The 17,659-nt window shown below is 38.0% G+C and overlaps 1 protein-coding gene across 2 annotated transcripts in view; it reads right to left on the reverse strand.

Moving 5' to 3' along the window:
* Positions 1–17,659, reverse strand: part of LOC119495593 (protein eyes shut homolog) — a 102,873-nt gene that overhangs the window by 181 nt on the left and 85,033 nt on the right. For both annotated transcript variants that reach the window (XM_037782225.1, XM_037782224.1), the window contains exons 20-27: positions 15,167–15,339; positions 10,161–10,343; positions 8,412–8,578; positions 7,192–7,336; positions 5,053–5,227; positions 3,865–4,037; positions 3,591–3,752; positions 3–1,303 (exon numbers count right to left, since the gene is read on the reverse strand). In XM_037782225.1, the coding sequence (XP_037638153.1) occupies positions 111–1,303; positions 3,591–3,752; positions 3,865–4,037; positions 5,053–5,227; positions 7,192–7,336; positions 8,412–8,578; positions 10,161–10,343; positions 15,167–15,339 (2,371 nt within the window). In that variant the 3' untranslated portion in view covers positions 3–110. The remainder of the gene's footprint in view (positions 1–2; positions 1,304–3,590; positions 3,753–3,864; positions 4,038–5,052; positions 5,228–7,191; positions 7,337–8,411; positions 8,579–10,160; positions 10,344–15,166; positions 15,340–17,659) is intronic.

The raw sequence follows: 17,659 nt of genomic DNA on the forward strand, positions 1-17,659 counted from the left end.
GCCTTTAAAAAAAAATAACTAGTGTTACACAAATCTCCTTGTGGACTAGTTTGTAGTTAGAAAACAACTTACATCAAGTTTGAGATCACGTCATGAAGGGAGTTTCACTGCTAGCCATTGTCCTCATAAACATTAAAACCCTCGCTATCATTGAGAAACAGCAGCGGCTTGGTATCTTTAAACAAATAAACATTTCTGAGACTTCCTTCAAAGCCTTTTGAAAACAACCCAGAAGTGACGATCGATACATTTCTGTATAATTCAAATCCTCCAAAGTAGAGCTGACCGCCATAGTTTAAGGCCACGTAACGCTCAAACGGGTCCATGTCTTGGAAAAGGACTCTCTTATTGTCTAAGAACACCTGGATAACTGTGCTGTTTAAAGATATGGACACATTGTGCCACGTCTTGCAGCACAGTGTGACATTTCTGAAAGTTATTGGGAGGGAAAGTCTCTCTCCGAGATTGACAGCGATTTTGAGGTGGCCGTTCTCAAGTCCGACTGTGAGGTAGTCGTCGTCTTCGTGTTCAGCCCTTCCCATCCACATTATCACACTGTCATTTGAGCTTGTGTGGAAGCTGAAAGAAACCTGTGTGTATTTAAAATCCCTTGTGTTGTATCTCGGGTCCTGGTATGAAACGTATGAGCTTCCCACAAACTTGAGCGTGTCTGTGACTATTTCTGTGTCGCAGTACCTCCCACCCCATCTTAAAGGGCATATGCAGCGGTATGAGGTGACACTAGATGGAGCACATAAAGAACCATGTTTGCAGATGTTGTTTACACAGTTTACAGACTGGTTACACACAGAGCCAGTCCATGATGGCTGACATACACATGTGAATGAGCCACTTCCTGTTGCACTGCAGCGACCTCTGTTTTGGCACACCTTGTACCCGCAGGCGGTCCCATCCCAGTCCCCTACGTTGACTCCGCCTATTGCGCCCGTCTCCGTTAACTCAAACTCTTCACCGTTGAGCAGAAGTTCTCTTAAGCCACCGGTGAAGCCCAGTGGCTCCCCTTCAGTTGCATCCGTGGAGACGAAGCTCAGAGTGGACACGCCCCCGACAAAGATATCTGTAGCAACATCGAGGGTGGTCATCCCTTCAGTCACATTCTCTCTAATCTCCTTATCGTCCAGACTGAGAAAGCCTTGGTGACCAACTCGGCCAGCCTTCACTGTGTGCCAGGTCCTGCCGCGCGAGTCCACACGCTCAACAGACTGCAGGACGTGGGTGCCATCCCCAAGATTGTATCGCAGCTGAACGAACCCAGATGTCAAGGAGAGGCAGAAGAAGTCTCCTGCAGGAAGAAAATAAAACAGTAATACATTTCATTAGTAAGCTCTTTCTCGTTAAAGGGTCAGTTCGCCTACTATTTCTACTGTAGAACATTGTTCTAACGTCACCTGTTCACAGCTGTTAACTCGTTCCCTCAAGTTAGTAAGTCGTTCCCTCAAGTTAGTAACTCGAGGGAACGACTTACTAACTTGAGGGAACGAGTTAATAAAATGTTCTCCTAGTGCTCTAGGGGCGCTCCATCATTTTTCGACGTATTATACTATGAATTTTTTATTTTTTCGACATACTACGCTTTGACTTTTTTTCGACATACCATATTATGACTTTAAAAAAATGTCAACATACTATATCAGGACTTTTTTTGACGTACTGACTTTAAAAAAAAAAATTGACATACTGTATGACTTATTTTTTCGACATACTATACTATGACTTTTTTTTCGACATGCTATAGTATGACTTTTCTTTTATTTTCGACATATTGTACTATGACTTTTTAGATTTTTTCAACATACTATACTATGACTTTTTTCAACATACAATACTATGACTTTTTAAAAAAAATTCCACATACTATTCTATGACTTTTATTTTTTCCACATACAATATTATGCCTTTTTTTTTTCGCAATGTTTAACTAATTTTTTTTTTTACATACTATACTATGACTTTTTTTTTTTTTTAAATTTTCAACATACAATACCATTACTTTTTTAGATTTTTTCGACTTACTATACTATGACTTTTTTAATTTTCTCGACATACTATACTATGACTTTTTAAAAAAAATGTCAACATACTATACCAGGATTTTTTTTCCCGACGTACTATACTATGACTTTATTTTCACAAACTATACTCTGACCTTTTTATTTTTTGTCATACTATACTATGACTTTTTTCGCATACTATACTATGGCCTTTTTTTTTTTTTTCGATATACTATACTTAAACTTTGTTTTTTAAATATTTTAATAAATATAATATTTCAACATACAATACAATGACTTTTCTTCGACGTACTATACTATGACTTTTTGTCAACATACTATATCATGGCATAATATGTCAAAAATGTTCTAAAAAGTCATAGTATATTATGTCAAAAAAATAAAAAAGGGATAAAGTATGTCAAAAAGTCATATAATATGTAAAAAATTATTATATAAAAATTAATAGTATAAGTTGTCAAAAATGTTTTAAAAAGTCATAGTATTTATGTTGAAAAAAAGTCATAGTATAGTATGGCGAAAAAAAAAAAAAAGTCAGTCTAGTATGTTCAAAAAATTAAAAAAAGTCAAAGTATTGTACGTGGAAAGAAAATCATAGTAAAGTATGTGGAAAAAAGGTCATATGTATGTCCAAAAAATTAAGGACTCATAGTACAGTATGTCAAAAAAATAAAAGTCATTCAATAGTATGTCAAGAAAAAGTCATAGTATATTATTTTCGAAAAAATTAAAAAAGTCATAATATATTATGTCGAAAAAAGTCATAGTAAAGTATGTCGAAAAAATAAAAAAATCATAGTATGGTATGTCGAAAAAAGTCATGGTATAGAATGTCGGTAAAACTTCAAAGTATAGTCTGATTAATATTACAAAAACTCATAGTGTAGTATGTTGAAAAAAAGTCGTAGTATAGTATGTCGAAAAAATTTAAAATTCATAATATTGTATGTCGAAAAAAGTTATAGAATATGTCGAAAATGTTTTAAAAAGTCAAAATATAGAACGTAGAAAAAAAAGTCATAGTATAGTATGTTCAAAAAATTAAAAAGTCATAGTATTGTATGTGGAAAAAAAGTCATAGTATAGTATGCCGAAAAAATAAAAAAGTCATATAGTATGTTAAAAAAACAAGTCATAGTATAGTATGTCAAAAGAAAGTCAAAGTATAGTATGTTGAAAAAATGAAAAAGTCATAGTGTAGTATGTGGAAAATAATTAAAAAAGTCATGGCATAATATGTCAAAAATGTTCAAAAAAGTCATAGTTAATCATGTCAAAAAATAAAAAAGTGATAAAGTATGTCGAAAAGTCATATAATATGTAAAAATAATTATATAAAAATTAATAGTATAAGTTGTCAAAAATGTTTTAAAAAGTCATAGTATATATTCTTTCATTATACTGTAGTAACCAAGAATGACTGGTTTGTATAATGTGTGCAATGGTGGAAGTACATAGAAAATAGTGATCCTGGTTCTTACATGTCAACACACTGACATTCTGCACATTAAACATAATATTTATCATTAGAATAAAGCTGGAATTGAATGTCCTCACCGGCTCTGGCACTGAGATGTTGTGCCATGTAGACAAGGATGCCATCAGGTGATAAAGGCTGGAACTGCAGCTGCAAAACAGTCCTGTGTCTGGTACTCATAGGTGGGAATGACATCCACGAAGACTGGTTACCGCTGAAGAATGGATCACTGATGGTCACAGCTGAACAAGTAAAACAACATAGCAGTTAAATAATTGAATAGTGAAGGTGTTGTCTTATTAAATAAATAAAAAGACACATATAATGATACAGTTAGGGTTCAATGATGCAAACCTTTCTCGCAGTAGAGTCCCGCAGTCCCCAGGGGGCACTGGCAGGTATATCCATTGGGGAGAGGGATGCAGGTGGAACCGTGGGCGCACAGAGGAGGGGGGCTGTGCTCGACATCACACACAGACACCGTCTCAGAACAGAGTGCTCCCTTCCATCCAAATGGGCACTGGCAACTGCAGACGGACACAGTCAGACACTGAAAAGCTTGTAAACACTGTCATTCCTTTTGGCTATACTTGCACTGTGGAACTGCTTTTCTATAGGTTATTGATGTCTACACTGTAAACAATTGCTGTTAATTTACAGCAGGATTTCAACAGTATTAACCTGTTATTGCTAAAAACAGTACTTTACTGTTAATACAAAAGAAAACCTGTTAAATTACGCTCATAGGCCGTTTTTTAACTGAACTGTAATGCATTCTTAAAAAACATTTAGCACTTTACTGCTGATCAACTGTCTAAAGTATCATCAGTAGCAGTTTCATGCAGTATTTTTTTAATTCTGGGACCTGATCTGCACATGTGAGGCTTGTACATTGTACATGATTGTAAAATCAGTGAATTAGCTCTGTTCTTCACTCACATTATGTTATGGTTTGCATTCTGTGCTTGTAGCCAGCTATAGACAGACATTTTGGGAAAAGTGTCAACATGTCTATTATAGCCTTTTTCCTAACAAGTGCCTTTAATTGTATTTAGTGTGACTATTCCTATGTCTGTAACCTGCTAGGTCTATTCATCTAGGCAAAAAATAATGTTTATTAAAATGTATGTAAAAAAATACAACCTAAATAGTGCATTAAAACAAATCAGTAAGATAATGTAAAAGAAAGGGGAAAACAGCTATATAATGTATCTTTAAACAGTAAATTAACTGTAAAAATACTGTGAAATTAATAAAATTATATTTTTCATTAACAGTACAAAGCTGTAAATGTCAGTGACAGTATAATAATGTTAATTTTTACAGTAACATAATGGCAACCCTGCTTCCTGTTCTTTACTGTTCTTTTACTGGGAAATTCTTAACAGTGTTAGAGTCAACAATACATATGGGAATATACACATGACATAACGGCGCTGGGTGCACTCAACTCAAATATAAAGCCAGCATGTGTTATTTATGGAGTGGGAATGATTATAAACAAATCAGAAAGTAATCCGAGTAGTGTTTATTTTCACTTACTAGACAGATGAGCCGGAGTCTATGCAAGTCCCTCCGTTTCTGCAGTGAACATGAACACAAGGGGTGACTCCACACTGACCCACGCTGCGCCCGAAGGCTGGATGTCCCGCAGGCTGTCCCAGCACTTGGAACTTTCTGTCTCTTCTTGTGCGAAACTGCACATCAAAAATACACCCTTTGAAAAGAACAAAACAACACCGTCAGAGGGATATCTTTAATTTCTCTGATAGGGGATTATCACAGAAAACACAGCATTCTTCATTTTCCTTGTGTGAAGATTAATGGTGTGCTCACTAAAATGTGATTAATCTGAGTTTCCCACTCAAATAAGGCCACTTCAAAATGACAACAACTCTCAAAATGTGGGAAGTGTTCAAATTGAAATTCATTGATGGTTGTTTATTTTATCGAGTGAAACCACAGGGTTTTATATTAAGTATACATGCACGTCTTTATTAGATGTTAACTCTTGAATTTGATGGAACACAATCTCTGCATTCTCTGCGTTTCACATCCGAGATGTCCAAGTTTTTTAAATCTACGTTTTTTTCCCCCCTCCTGTCATCATGCATCTGCCTCATAATATTTGCTTTTTGCTTTCACAATGCAATTTTATCAGGACAATATTTGCTTTGGCCTGTACCTGCAGAGCACAGGGCCTTCTATAAATATAAGGCCTGAGCACAAGCCATGTAGTCACATGCAGACTCCCGTCTCTCTGCTGCATTAGTCATTGGCATAAACAGGATGCAGGGGAAATGTCATGCTCATTCATGAATATTCATGGCATGATGCTGTCTTCTTGGCAGACTCAAGTGGTGGTTGCGGTGCTGCAAACATAGACCGTCGAAAAAGCGAAGCAGATTCATAAGGAAGATTACAGAAGGTGGTTATTTTTGTTTTACCTGCACTCACTGACTCTGAAACCAGAGGTAGCATTAATACCCGTCAGAGAAGAAGCTGACCTTGAAATGTGCAGTAAATTTGGTTTTGCAGAAAAAACATTTTCTTACAAAAAGTTCCTGTGGCAATCTTTAAAAATACTTAAAAAAAAAAAAATGACTGGGGTTCAAAAGGTAAATGACCCTCAAGATCTTTTCGCGAGTCTGATAAAAATATCTGCATCAAAGCAGCATGAGATCAGTTCTTTTAATAGACGAGCTCGACAAACAGAAACTTCCCAGTTTCTTGTTATTTGATCAACAACTCAAATTGAGTAACTGATTTTTTTTTTTTTTTTTTTTACCCAGCAGCCACTTTACCTCCTCTGCCACCTTTCCACAGGGGAGTGTGGATCTGTTGATAACTGGGAGTGAAGTGCATTATCAGTGTGTTCACTGCCAGCCATCATGATTAGGGCTCGAGGAAGGTCACACAGATCTGATTAGACGCTCATGAGTTCTCATTACATCCTGAGCAAAAAGGTTATGGTGCCACCGGTGTCGCCTGACTCAGGTAGAGGAGTATGACAGTCTGATACAGCATGGGCAAACTGATGCTTCACCATGGCTGATTTGATTTCGGAGGGTTTATTTGGCGAGCAGAAAAATGAATTATACGATGACAAATAGGCAAACACGCGAAAATCGCTCCAGTTTTTAAATATAAAAAAGCTCTTGTTCACCTCAAATGGATCTGCCATGACATTTTATAATAACAAGCTTCATTGCTGTACTGCAGAGACTGCTGAATATGGTTATGATGATATTCATAGCTGTTGTCATCATTACGGTTATGGCAATTTTGCTCCACGGCTCCGCACATTAGCGGGCACAATGAATGCTCTCCAGAATACATTCCTACATGGGGGTCACCTGAGAGAAAGCATAAATGATGTTGATGATGACAAAGATGATTTGTCTGGCGCCCTTGTTCGAGTGACTTATCAACAGCGGAATGGATTTGCAATGACGCAAAACTGTACAGCGGTGGGAAGTGATTAAAGGGTGCAGATACAATCAACCTCAAAGTTCTGTTCTGGCCTCATACAGCAGTCCGAGCCTGTAACTCCCTTTTTCATTACACACCTTCCTCCCTCTGCTTACAAAGAGCCAGGGATCCTGGGAGAAGCTCCAAGCCCCAGTGCTATTACTCCAGACAGCAGTGTGTTGGGTTGTAATAAAGCCGTAGCAGCCTTACCCTGAAAGCCATGACGGAACCTGGATCCAAGTGGCAGTAGTTCAGGAGTGTACTCATTATATCCACCAACAAAGAGCTGGTTGAAAACATTGAGGCCCAGCAGGGGTCCTGGAGTGGATCCAGTTCTGTTACGTTGTCCGTCAACCTGAGAAAGACATAGTAAAATGTCAAAACTAGAGTGTTGCATCTGTAGGCGGCAGTGTGGGAGCACAATTCATTTAAAAAATCGGTCAAAGTTGACAAAAAATACGACATTGGATTGAGCACTGGCAGTGTCCACTTATTAGCCACAGTAGCTACCATACTCCCATGCTTTTGAACAGATAGTCCCTTGCTGACTCGATAGCATCTCACTGTTGCCATAGATTTTTTCAGCCACACTTAGATGATGTGAACATCCTTTTCCTGATCACTGGACCAATATGATTGGTTGGTACAAAGAAACCCGATGTGTTCCCAGAAAACAGTCACCTCACTATAACACCATTTACAAGCCTACACCACCAACACCGGGCAGAATAGATCTATAGTGTTTGTGTGTTTATGTACACAGTGCAATATATAAAATATATAAAAATGTACCTTATACAGTCAGTTGACAAATTAAAGGAAAACAGGTGAATAAATGAGTGAAAAGAGGAGGTCGCTGAGTAGTTTGATGGGATGAAATGAGGGAATATCTATACTTCCCCATTGGTCTGTTATTCATTCTGTACATTAGTTTATCGTTATATGCCTCTATATGCAATTTTGTTGCTGTTTGCACTATCTGGTTAGATGCTGAACTATGACGTTGTACGGGTACTGTGTGCAATGACAATACAGGCGGATCTAATCTAATAATAAAAAAAAAAGAAAGATGAATCAATCTGTGACACCTTATCACAGGTCATGGTTTTAAGCAGTTCAGCTGAATCATTTTCCTTCTGAGATTGATTCATTTGAAGGATTTGTAGAAGTCTGAAGACCTTGAATCATTCAGTATTTCACAAGAAAATGTCTAGATACAGATACAAGTCAGAACAAAATAGCATAGAACCATTCTTAGACAAATTGTTTGACTTTGGGACCCCCTTGACTGGTCCTGATCCCCAGGTTGGGATTATGACTATTATAAAAGAATAGTGTTTGGAGCATTGAAGTTGGCTCGTGGTGGCCCAACACCTTACTGTACAACTTGGTTTCTACAAAAATTACACTTTTTTTTAACACCAAATCACCTTCAGCCATCCGGTTTTCTTGGACCGACCAAATGTAACGGTGTGAATGTTGATCTGGGGGTTTAGTCGATCACTGGCTATGGCTGCTACACCTGATCCAAGGTTGAATTTATGTACAACTCTGCCATTTCGTAGTCCCAAAACGAGGAAGTCATCACCATCATTGCCTGGAAAACACAGTTTGTCGCAAGCAAAGCAGACATTAGTACAGTATATGTATGTATGTATATGTAAATAAATAACATCCTGCTGAACATTCTCAAAACCGACCTCAACAGGAAAAAAGTATTCTTCTTTCATTAAAGGGAACCTATTATGCCTTTGTGCTTCTTCCCATTCCTTTAGTGCATTATATAGTTTTTTGTGCATGTAAAAGGTCTGCAAAGTTACAAAGCCCAAAGTCAACGCCAAAGGGAGTTACTCTTCCCCACAGAAACATTGCTCCTGAACAGTCTGCATCCCCTTGCTTGAGTCCCGCCTTTTCTTCCGTAACGTGGTGATGTCACTAAGTAACACATTTGCATAACAGCTAGTTTGGCACGCCCTCAAACAAAGCTAGTTAGAGCGGAGCTGAAACGGAGTCCAAAGAGGTTTGGTTGACCAATCACAACAGTGGGCCAGCTGACCAATCAGAGCAGACTGGGCTTTCCGGGAGGGCGGGTCAGGAGCTCAAACAGAGCGTTTCAGACAGAGGGTGAAAAGAGGTGCTGCAGCACAGGCGGTATGAGAAAAACAAAGCGTTTTTTTGAACATTAAAGCATATAAACATGTTCTAGTAGAAACTACAAATACAAGTATGCACTTGAAAATAAGCGTAATAGGTCCTCTTTAAAAACACATTAACACTACCTCTATTACAAAAATAAATTCTCTATTTGTTTGCTTTCAGACTAAATTTAGTATTGTTTTATATTTTGCCTGTCTCCTTGTTTAATTCCATGTAACTTGATCACTGCAATCCAATAATTAAAGATGCCACTTCACTAAACCAATTATCATGCAAATTGTTCACATTCCATCTATTCTTATATTGTGCCTTTGAATTTGTACCATTTCAAACAGTGCTGCTCTCTCTCCTGACACGTGTTTCATTATTCCGATTGTTTTGTTTGTCTCCACCATGATGACTTGTACTCTCAAGAGAAAACAAGTGCAGAACATCCACAAGAAGATCTTTTATTTTTTTAAATTTTTATTATAATTCTTCGTTTGATGAAATATGTCATTGACAATGACACGGCGGTTACCTGCAACCAAATCTGACCCCACAGAAAGGAGATCCTAATTTAAAGTGATGGCTGCTGACAGCATCACATCGCACCTACATCTCAAAGTCTGTTTAATGCAATTAAGGCTGATACTTTTGAGATGCTCGGTTCACATGTTCCTTTTTATGCTTGCAACGCCAACATGCTCTTTTGAAAGTCAAGAACAATAACAGTTTAGCTGGATATCAACTAATTATTGGACTGCATGGAAGACTCATTATTAATGTCTCAAAATCTGCCAAGAAAGAAAATCCTTAGGGAATCCTCTTGATTAGAGGACCTCAGATGAGAGTGGAAATCTATTAGATAGCACATTACCATACACAGTGGGTGAAATCCCTCAAAACATTTCTTTTAAAATCCTTAATGAAGTTTGACAACTAAAATCCAACTAAGGAGACATCTCCAAGCACTTTTCCTCTTTTCATTTGACCGTCAGGATGGTTTTAAATTGCTGTGCGGGTGTCTAGATTGAGCTCACCTTGTCCTTTATGCCCAGCGAACAGTATCAGGTTGTCTTTCACAGCAGATGAATTATTGGCGAGTGTGAACTTCAGCTTGAACTCGTAGAAGAAACTGAGGCTCGGGATGGAGGAATACGCCACAAAGGACGTGTAACCAAACTCATCAATTCCACTGAATCTGGCACGAGTGATATTGATGGCTGCAAAACAAACACATTCATTTATTTCATATTAAAATGTGACGAGTGTTAGCTGTTATCTTTGTGTGTGTGTGTGTGTGTGTGTGTGTGTGTGGTTTGTATTGAACAGGTCTTATTCATCATCTCCCTCACAGGTTACCAAAAGATGGCACTATTGCTACACATTACACTCCAAGGGGTTAGTGAAATATTTTCCTTTCTGAATGCTATTAGATGATGACCTGTTTTCAAACACTATCACCCCTTCAGTCCTTTTCTATTTTCATTAGTAGCTGTTTAGGAAGGGGTTCTGGCAAGCATGCATCGCTTCATACCCAATGTTCACGAGGGTAGCACAATAATCCCAGTGATATTCAATTACAATCTCAAGTTTACTTATTCAGAATGCATGGCTGATTCAATAATGCTCTCTTGTATTCCATCTCGGCGTACCCATCCACTTGATTTTACACTGGGGACTCAATGTAAATTTCCCCCACGCTCATTCAAAATTACACGCCGCTGTGTTTTTTGTTTACACAGCAGTGAGGATTTAAGCAAAGAAAAAAAAAAAAAAAAACCTGCTCTTCTTCAACTCCTTGCATATTCTTCTGCAGCCCCAGGCGATGGCTAAGAGGGGTTCAGAGCTTCCTTCTGCAACTGCCCTCAGCTCTGTTTGGCTGCTAAATTATTAATAAAGCTGGAAAATGCTTCTGTTATCATCTGTAGTCGGGTAGAGCTGCTTTTGCCTATTGTTTCACTGAATGGCCTCAGTGTTACATCGACATCTAGCTGTGCTGTGCGTTTGATTTGATCATGCACAATGATCATCTTTTCCCGTAATATCAACTGAGCTCAGACCAGATACAAACATGACAGCCATTATTGCAAAATTAAATGACCTTGAGTGTGTTTTGTAGGAGGCTATTTGCTCTGTTCATGGACAAATTACCCTCGAGCCTACTGTACAAATGAATTAAGTGTCCGAACTGATCTAAACTGATACTTGCTAATTTTAGATGACCAGGAATGAATACAAAATTATGTTATAACAAATGTGATATGAAACTATTCTGTTAGTCAGTAATTGTTACATATTGAATCATATTTGATATTTCACAATTTGTTATCAAAACTGATTTATTTCTAAACTTAATTTGAGTGCCTATCAGTATCTGTGTCATATTACTTATGTGCAAGCAGCGCACGAAATATCATGAACTGTACCAAGAAAATACTGCTTTAGTTTCTAACTTTGAGAGGGTCATATTGTTCAAATGTTTGCTGAGACTGTCTTAACTTGAAGCCCCAGTTTGTAATGTTGCTATATTAAAAGGTCTTATTGATAACATTTTTATGTAGATTAATATTTAAAAAAATAACAATAACACATCTACAGAGTTTTTAAAAAGATACTGAATAGAAAATTAAAAACATATTGTGAATTAATCATTTAAAAGATTTTGACAGGTCCAAAATGAATGTTTTGTTTATCTCTGTGGAATATATCTGACGTACATACTATTGCTCAAACATACTATTAACAAAGAAGCTTATTGACTGCCTCCATGAAATGCATCCATCTATATATTATAATGCCACACCGTCAAATAATATCCCGTAGCATTTCCACTTTGCTGCAGTATTTGTGTAATGTGGTGCAAACCAACAGGAGCAGCAGAAGAAAAACAGAATGTCATGCAGCACGAGATCGTGAAATGCATTCTGACAAAAACTGCATGTATATGGTATGCATTTTAGCTGCCACAGAGCAGCTGGGGAAAACAACAACTCTCCCGAGTTAGAGATACTGTGCACTTTTATATATTCTTCAATCTCGGCACAATGCAAGTTGAACAGAAACGTCACAAAATCAATACTTGACTGAAGTCCTGATGCTGAATAATGCTGCACAGTGTTTAAGCACGAATGTTAAAACCACTGGAAATGGATTGTATGAAATGTATCTATGAAAATGTGATGTACTAAAAAAAGATTGCATTACATAACTGTATGTCTACACTTGGCTGCTGTTTGTCTGTTTATTTTAAGACTGTGTTACAACCAGTGGTGGTATTATTTTTCTTGCTTTGTGCACTTACACCTGTCACTTAACACATCCGTCCTTGACATGTTGAAATTAAAATGATAATCATTATAAATTGCAAACAAAAGATAACATTTAAGACAAATAAACTATAACTAGATTTGAGAAACAAGAAGTTCTAGTACTGTACTAGTAGTATTGTACTAACATGAATCTTTTAACGAGGGGTATATAGGCAACGTGTACACAAAGGTAGACCATTAGTAATTCTGAGTGAAGTCATTTTAAATATGCATTAATGTTTCATGAGCTCGACTCTTAAAGCATTCCAGCATCAATAACACTTTCTAGTCGTGCCTTTCCTGCTTGTTCATAGAACCAACCTTATCTATTAAAGTGCACATGGGAACTGAACTGAAAATCTTCTATATAGAGAAAACATTTTGCTCTTTCATGTTTACTGCTGGACAAACAACTTTAGCATTTTCTCATATAAAAAGACAACTACCATGCTATCCCTGTGCAGTATTTAACTAAGGGTACCTCATGAGGAAAAGTGCACCAAGTACAAAAAAGCGCAGAGAGGCAGGGGACCTTAGGAGTGATCAGTTTTGACTCTGATCTTATCTGATGTTATCGGGATTAAATTCAAATGTCAGCCATATACTTAGTTTGACACTAGAAGGTTAGATTACTCTGTTTGTGATGTGGGTGCAGAGAGTCTGTTGGGGCTGTGGCAAGCTGAGCGACTTATATGCCAAGCACCCTGCTGCTCCTACAGTCAATTTAGTCGAGCAAAACCCTTTGTTTCTGAGAACCACAATCTGTGAGGCCTCCCTCTCACTTATGGTAATACTGTTTGCAATCATAGAAAAGAGCGTAAAACAGCCCTTGAACCAGTATAAAAACAGAAAATTCCCATGTTCTATAACTTTTTGGGTATCATGAATTACCTATTAGCTTTTTGTGACTGCTGTATTTACCATATTTTGTATGTATGTGCTAATGTGCACACGCCGTAGGCATTTTCACCAGGATGGCTAACTTGGTGCACCTGTGACACACATTGGGTGGGATCAGAAAGAATCATAAGAATTATGGGTGCATTAGAGATGTGACAATCATGGCCTATCACATTCACTACTTTCACCCCCTCACAGTCGTCATGACGCACTGACAGTTTGGGAGTCCCGTAGAGAGTTTTCCTCAGAGAAAACTTATTGTTGTGTGGGACTTGGCATGGAAATTGTTTTCAAACGTGTCATTTTGAATCTGAACAGCCTCTATGACATCATGTTGCTCACCACAGCTACACCTGTAAGCTATTATAATAATATAATGTGGAGCTCAGACAACATTTTAGCCAGGATGGAGACACCGGGTGAAAGACTGACAGGAACGGATGGTCCTGAGGGAGTTATAAGCAGAGCAAGAAGGTTTAAGTGATTGAGTATTTTTTGCCTACATAGCTGTTGATGTGCAGAAGGAACTGTGTAGAATTATTAATCAAAATGACACGTTTGATGTGCGCATAAGCGTGGGGGGGTTCTGTGGTTATTTTATTAAATGTAACCAGTGGATCTGCCGTGCATAACTGTAGCTTGACAGCGCGCAATATACTAAAGTTAGAGACTACAGCAGGGTGAGCTGTGCTATTAATTAGCATTAAAAACAAATGGGAACGTCCGTTTTAAAGTATTTGGTCATTAACCAAAGTGTTGGACAAAAATAAACATTTCGACCTGTTAATGGTGCTAGGGGAAAAAGTCAGGGGATCACCAAAGTCAGAGGGACCCATACTCTGGGGATGTCTGAACAGAATTTCATGGAAATCTATCCAAAAGTTCTTGAGATATTTCAGCCTGGACCAACCCATTGGCATTGCTGTCCATAGAGCCATGATGCCAGCTTGGCTAGAAATACAGCATGTTTTTTATAGCCAAATACAACTCAAGTTGTCCAGTAAATGGCGTTAATGTATTTTGTTAATCAGTGGTCCTTCAACAACTGCAGTTTGTACTATAGCTATAGCTTTTTCAATGTCTTGGCTTAGGGGGAGACTATATACAGCACAACACCTGTTTTTGTGTTTCAATATAACACAACACAGAGCCCGTCACTGATATATGTCTTTTTGTTTCTGTTGTTGATAATTGCACAACTATTATAAACTGATCTGAACAAGAGTCAAAGTTAATAGCTCAGAAATCATTATTGGTGTTGGTAAGCCAGTCAGCATATATGACCCTTGATCAAATCACTTTTTTTATTATAGCTGTGGGGTTGTGTGATAGAAATAGAAAGCTATTGTTACTAGCGTATTGTGTGATAAGGTAGCTTATGATGAAATGGAAAATAAGTGACCCACAGACAGGCAGAAGTAACAGCAAGCCTGCTTATTAACATTCTGGTAATGTGAGAACACATCAACACCCTGCTGTACAGCAGAGGCCTGACATTTATGGAAAAAGTTGTTAAGAAAAGTTGCTTTGAGTCACACTGCTGAAATCACAGTCGTTGGGAAACAAGATCTTGTGAACTAAAAAGAGACTTTTTGGAATATTCTGCAAAGCGGCCATGAGTTTTGCCTCGATTATCTGACTCTATTGCTGGAGGAAGACGTTTCTGCCTTTTCAGCACAATCTAGTTTCATTAATCCCGTAACTTAACAAGAAGCTCTCATTTCACAAACTGCTTAGGGCTCTCATTCACCAACTGTTTGCAGATCAGCCTCTTAATAAAGCTGCTAAATCTACGCCGCATTGATCTGCGCGGAGCTGTTCTTTGCAACACTTACGTTCCTCACACAGTAGACCTTGTCTTCCGTAGGGGCAGAGACATACGGCCTCCAACGGCGACTTTGGGATGCATGTGGCTCCGTGACCGCAGGGGTCGCGCTCACAAGCGTTGAACTGGCACAGCCGGCCTGTGTAGAGCGGGGGGCACTCGCAGAACCAGTCCTCAGCATCACTAAACGTGTAGACATAGAGGGAGACATCATTAGGCCAGAGGTGAAAATGGACCATGACATTGCAGCATGTCCAGATGCTTTACAAGCTCACACAGTGGCCTACAGAACACACGGGGAGATAATGATAAAAAACCCCAGGATGCATTTGAAAAGATTTTGAGAGCAAATGTGTCCAGCATGATGGAACAGTGATACTGTATATGAAATCTGCTGAAACACAAGCATTTGAGTGAACGTGTGGTAGATAGTGGTGAAGAAAAATAAGAATCTTGTTATGGATTTATTCATTTTAGCAGCGACTGCAGAGGCAGAAATTGCTTCACGTGTCTTTCGGTAAAGGTAAACACACGCACCTTGAAAAATAACAGCAGAAAGCACATGATTAGTAGCGTGTCAGAAAACAAGATTTTCTAAGTCGTCTTTCCTCCATTCATATGCGTGCGCTTCCTCTCTAGGCAAGAAGAGGAGGGTGATCTAGCATGCAAAAGTAATATCCAGACAAGGACTTAATAAAATGCACTAAGATGAGCACAACCTTGAAAGGCATAATATCAGATAGAGGAAGCATTGGTGGGGTTTCAAATCTATAAATTAATAATGTGTTTGGAGCAGCAGCACTGCAGGATGCATTTTGCCTCACGAGAAACTGGCTTCTTCAAATGAAATATTTACATTCTGTCACCGAAGTTGAGCATTGTTAGATATGACTGTATTGAAGTACAAAAGGATGTTGTATAATGCAGTGGTGTATGATTATTAACAGGCTGCTAATGTCAATTTCGAGGCATTTTAAGGGACGATACACCGCGACAAACTGTCGCTGTCAATTGTGATCGTTATTTTCAAAATAACACTCCCAGATGAAAATTGTCGTGCGTTCAAAAGAACAAGCTTTTGTTATTTGTATAATCTTTGACAACCTGCAAAAGGGGGAATCAGATGTGTAATGGAGCACCTCCCGGTGCAGCCCCCATGTTTCAGTGCTTTGAGTGCTGCTAATTTGTCCCCTGCATTGTCAGTTAGTGTCTTTTTTTAAATGTTGGTGACACACAAATTGCGTGGGTTTTCCTCCAGATGCTCCAGTTTCCTCCCACAGTCAAAGATGCAGGATAGCTAAATTGCTGGTGGGTGTGAATGTAAGTGTGAATATGTTTGTCTGTCTGCTGTGAAACAAAAAGATAGATGGATACACAAATTAAATAGTTTCTTCTAATTGCAGCAAACTTTTTCACAGATGATTTCTTACATAACAAAAATGGAACTGACTTTACAAGTTAGATACTGTAGATATGTGACATTAAATCACGTTCACAAATTCTCAATCTAATCTGTCGATTATTTTCTCAATTAATCGATTAGTTGTTTGGTCTACAAAATGTCAGAAAATGGTGAAAAATGTCGATCAGTGTTTCCCAGAGCCCAAGATGACGTCAAATTTTGTCCACAACTCAAAGATATTCAGTTTACTGTCATAGAGGAGTAAAGAAACAAGAACATATTCACATTTAAGAGGCTGGAATCAGAGAATTTCGACTTTTTTCCTTTAAAAAAATACTTTAAAAAAATAATTGGTGATTAATTTGATAATTGATTAAAGTGGCAGTATGCAGAATATTTTTGGCATCATTCGGCAAAAATTCCATAATAACCTTTCAGCATATTGTAATTCAAGTGTTCTGAGAGAAAACTAGACTTCTGCTCCTCCTCATGGCTCTGTTTTCAGACTTTAGAAAATCTAGCCCGTGACGGGAGACTTTGACCAATCACAGGTCATTTTATTGAGAGAGCGTTCCTATTGGCTGTGCTCTGGTCATGTGACCAGAACTTGGCGTTCCTTCACCAGATTTAACAATGGCGGCGGCGTCACAAACTTTCTCATTTTACAGCTAAACCGTACACTACAAGATGATTCTGAAAACATTTGAGGTGAAAAATAGGCATTAACGTAACATAATATTGTCAGCTTTAATTGTTGCAGCTTTAAAACAATCACACAAAACCATGCAACAATATTTACCTCGAAACAATTTGTTAACTTCATTGGGTAAACAACAATCTCCAGGTGTGTTGAAAGCAGCGTACAATTAATAGTACGGAGATGAATCAGTTGGGCATGAAGTTTTGCCTGAGTGTTTGTATTTGCAAGAGATACAAATATTTGTGTGTCCTCATAGAACAATTTTGATCCTCAAACGAACAGACCACATGTGCCGTATAATATAAGGGAAGACTAAACCAATAAAGATGAATTGTCGGATGACTTGTATATGAGCACTAAAAACAGGCAGCTGATATTTCTGGCTCCAAAAAGGTAAAGTG

This window comes from Sebastes umbrosus, chromosome 10, assembly GCF_015220745.1.
Source record: "Sebastes umbrosus isolate fSebUmb1 chromosome 10, fSebUmb1.pri, whole genome shotgun sequence".
In the NCBI taxonomy this organism is placed as follows: domain Eukaryota; kingdom Metazoa; phylum Chordata; class Actinopteri; order Perciformes; family Sebastidae; genus Sebastes; species Sebastes umbrosus.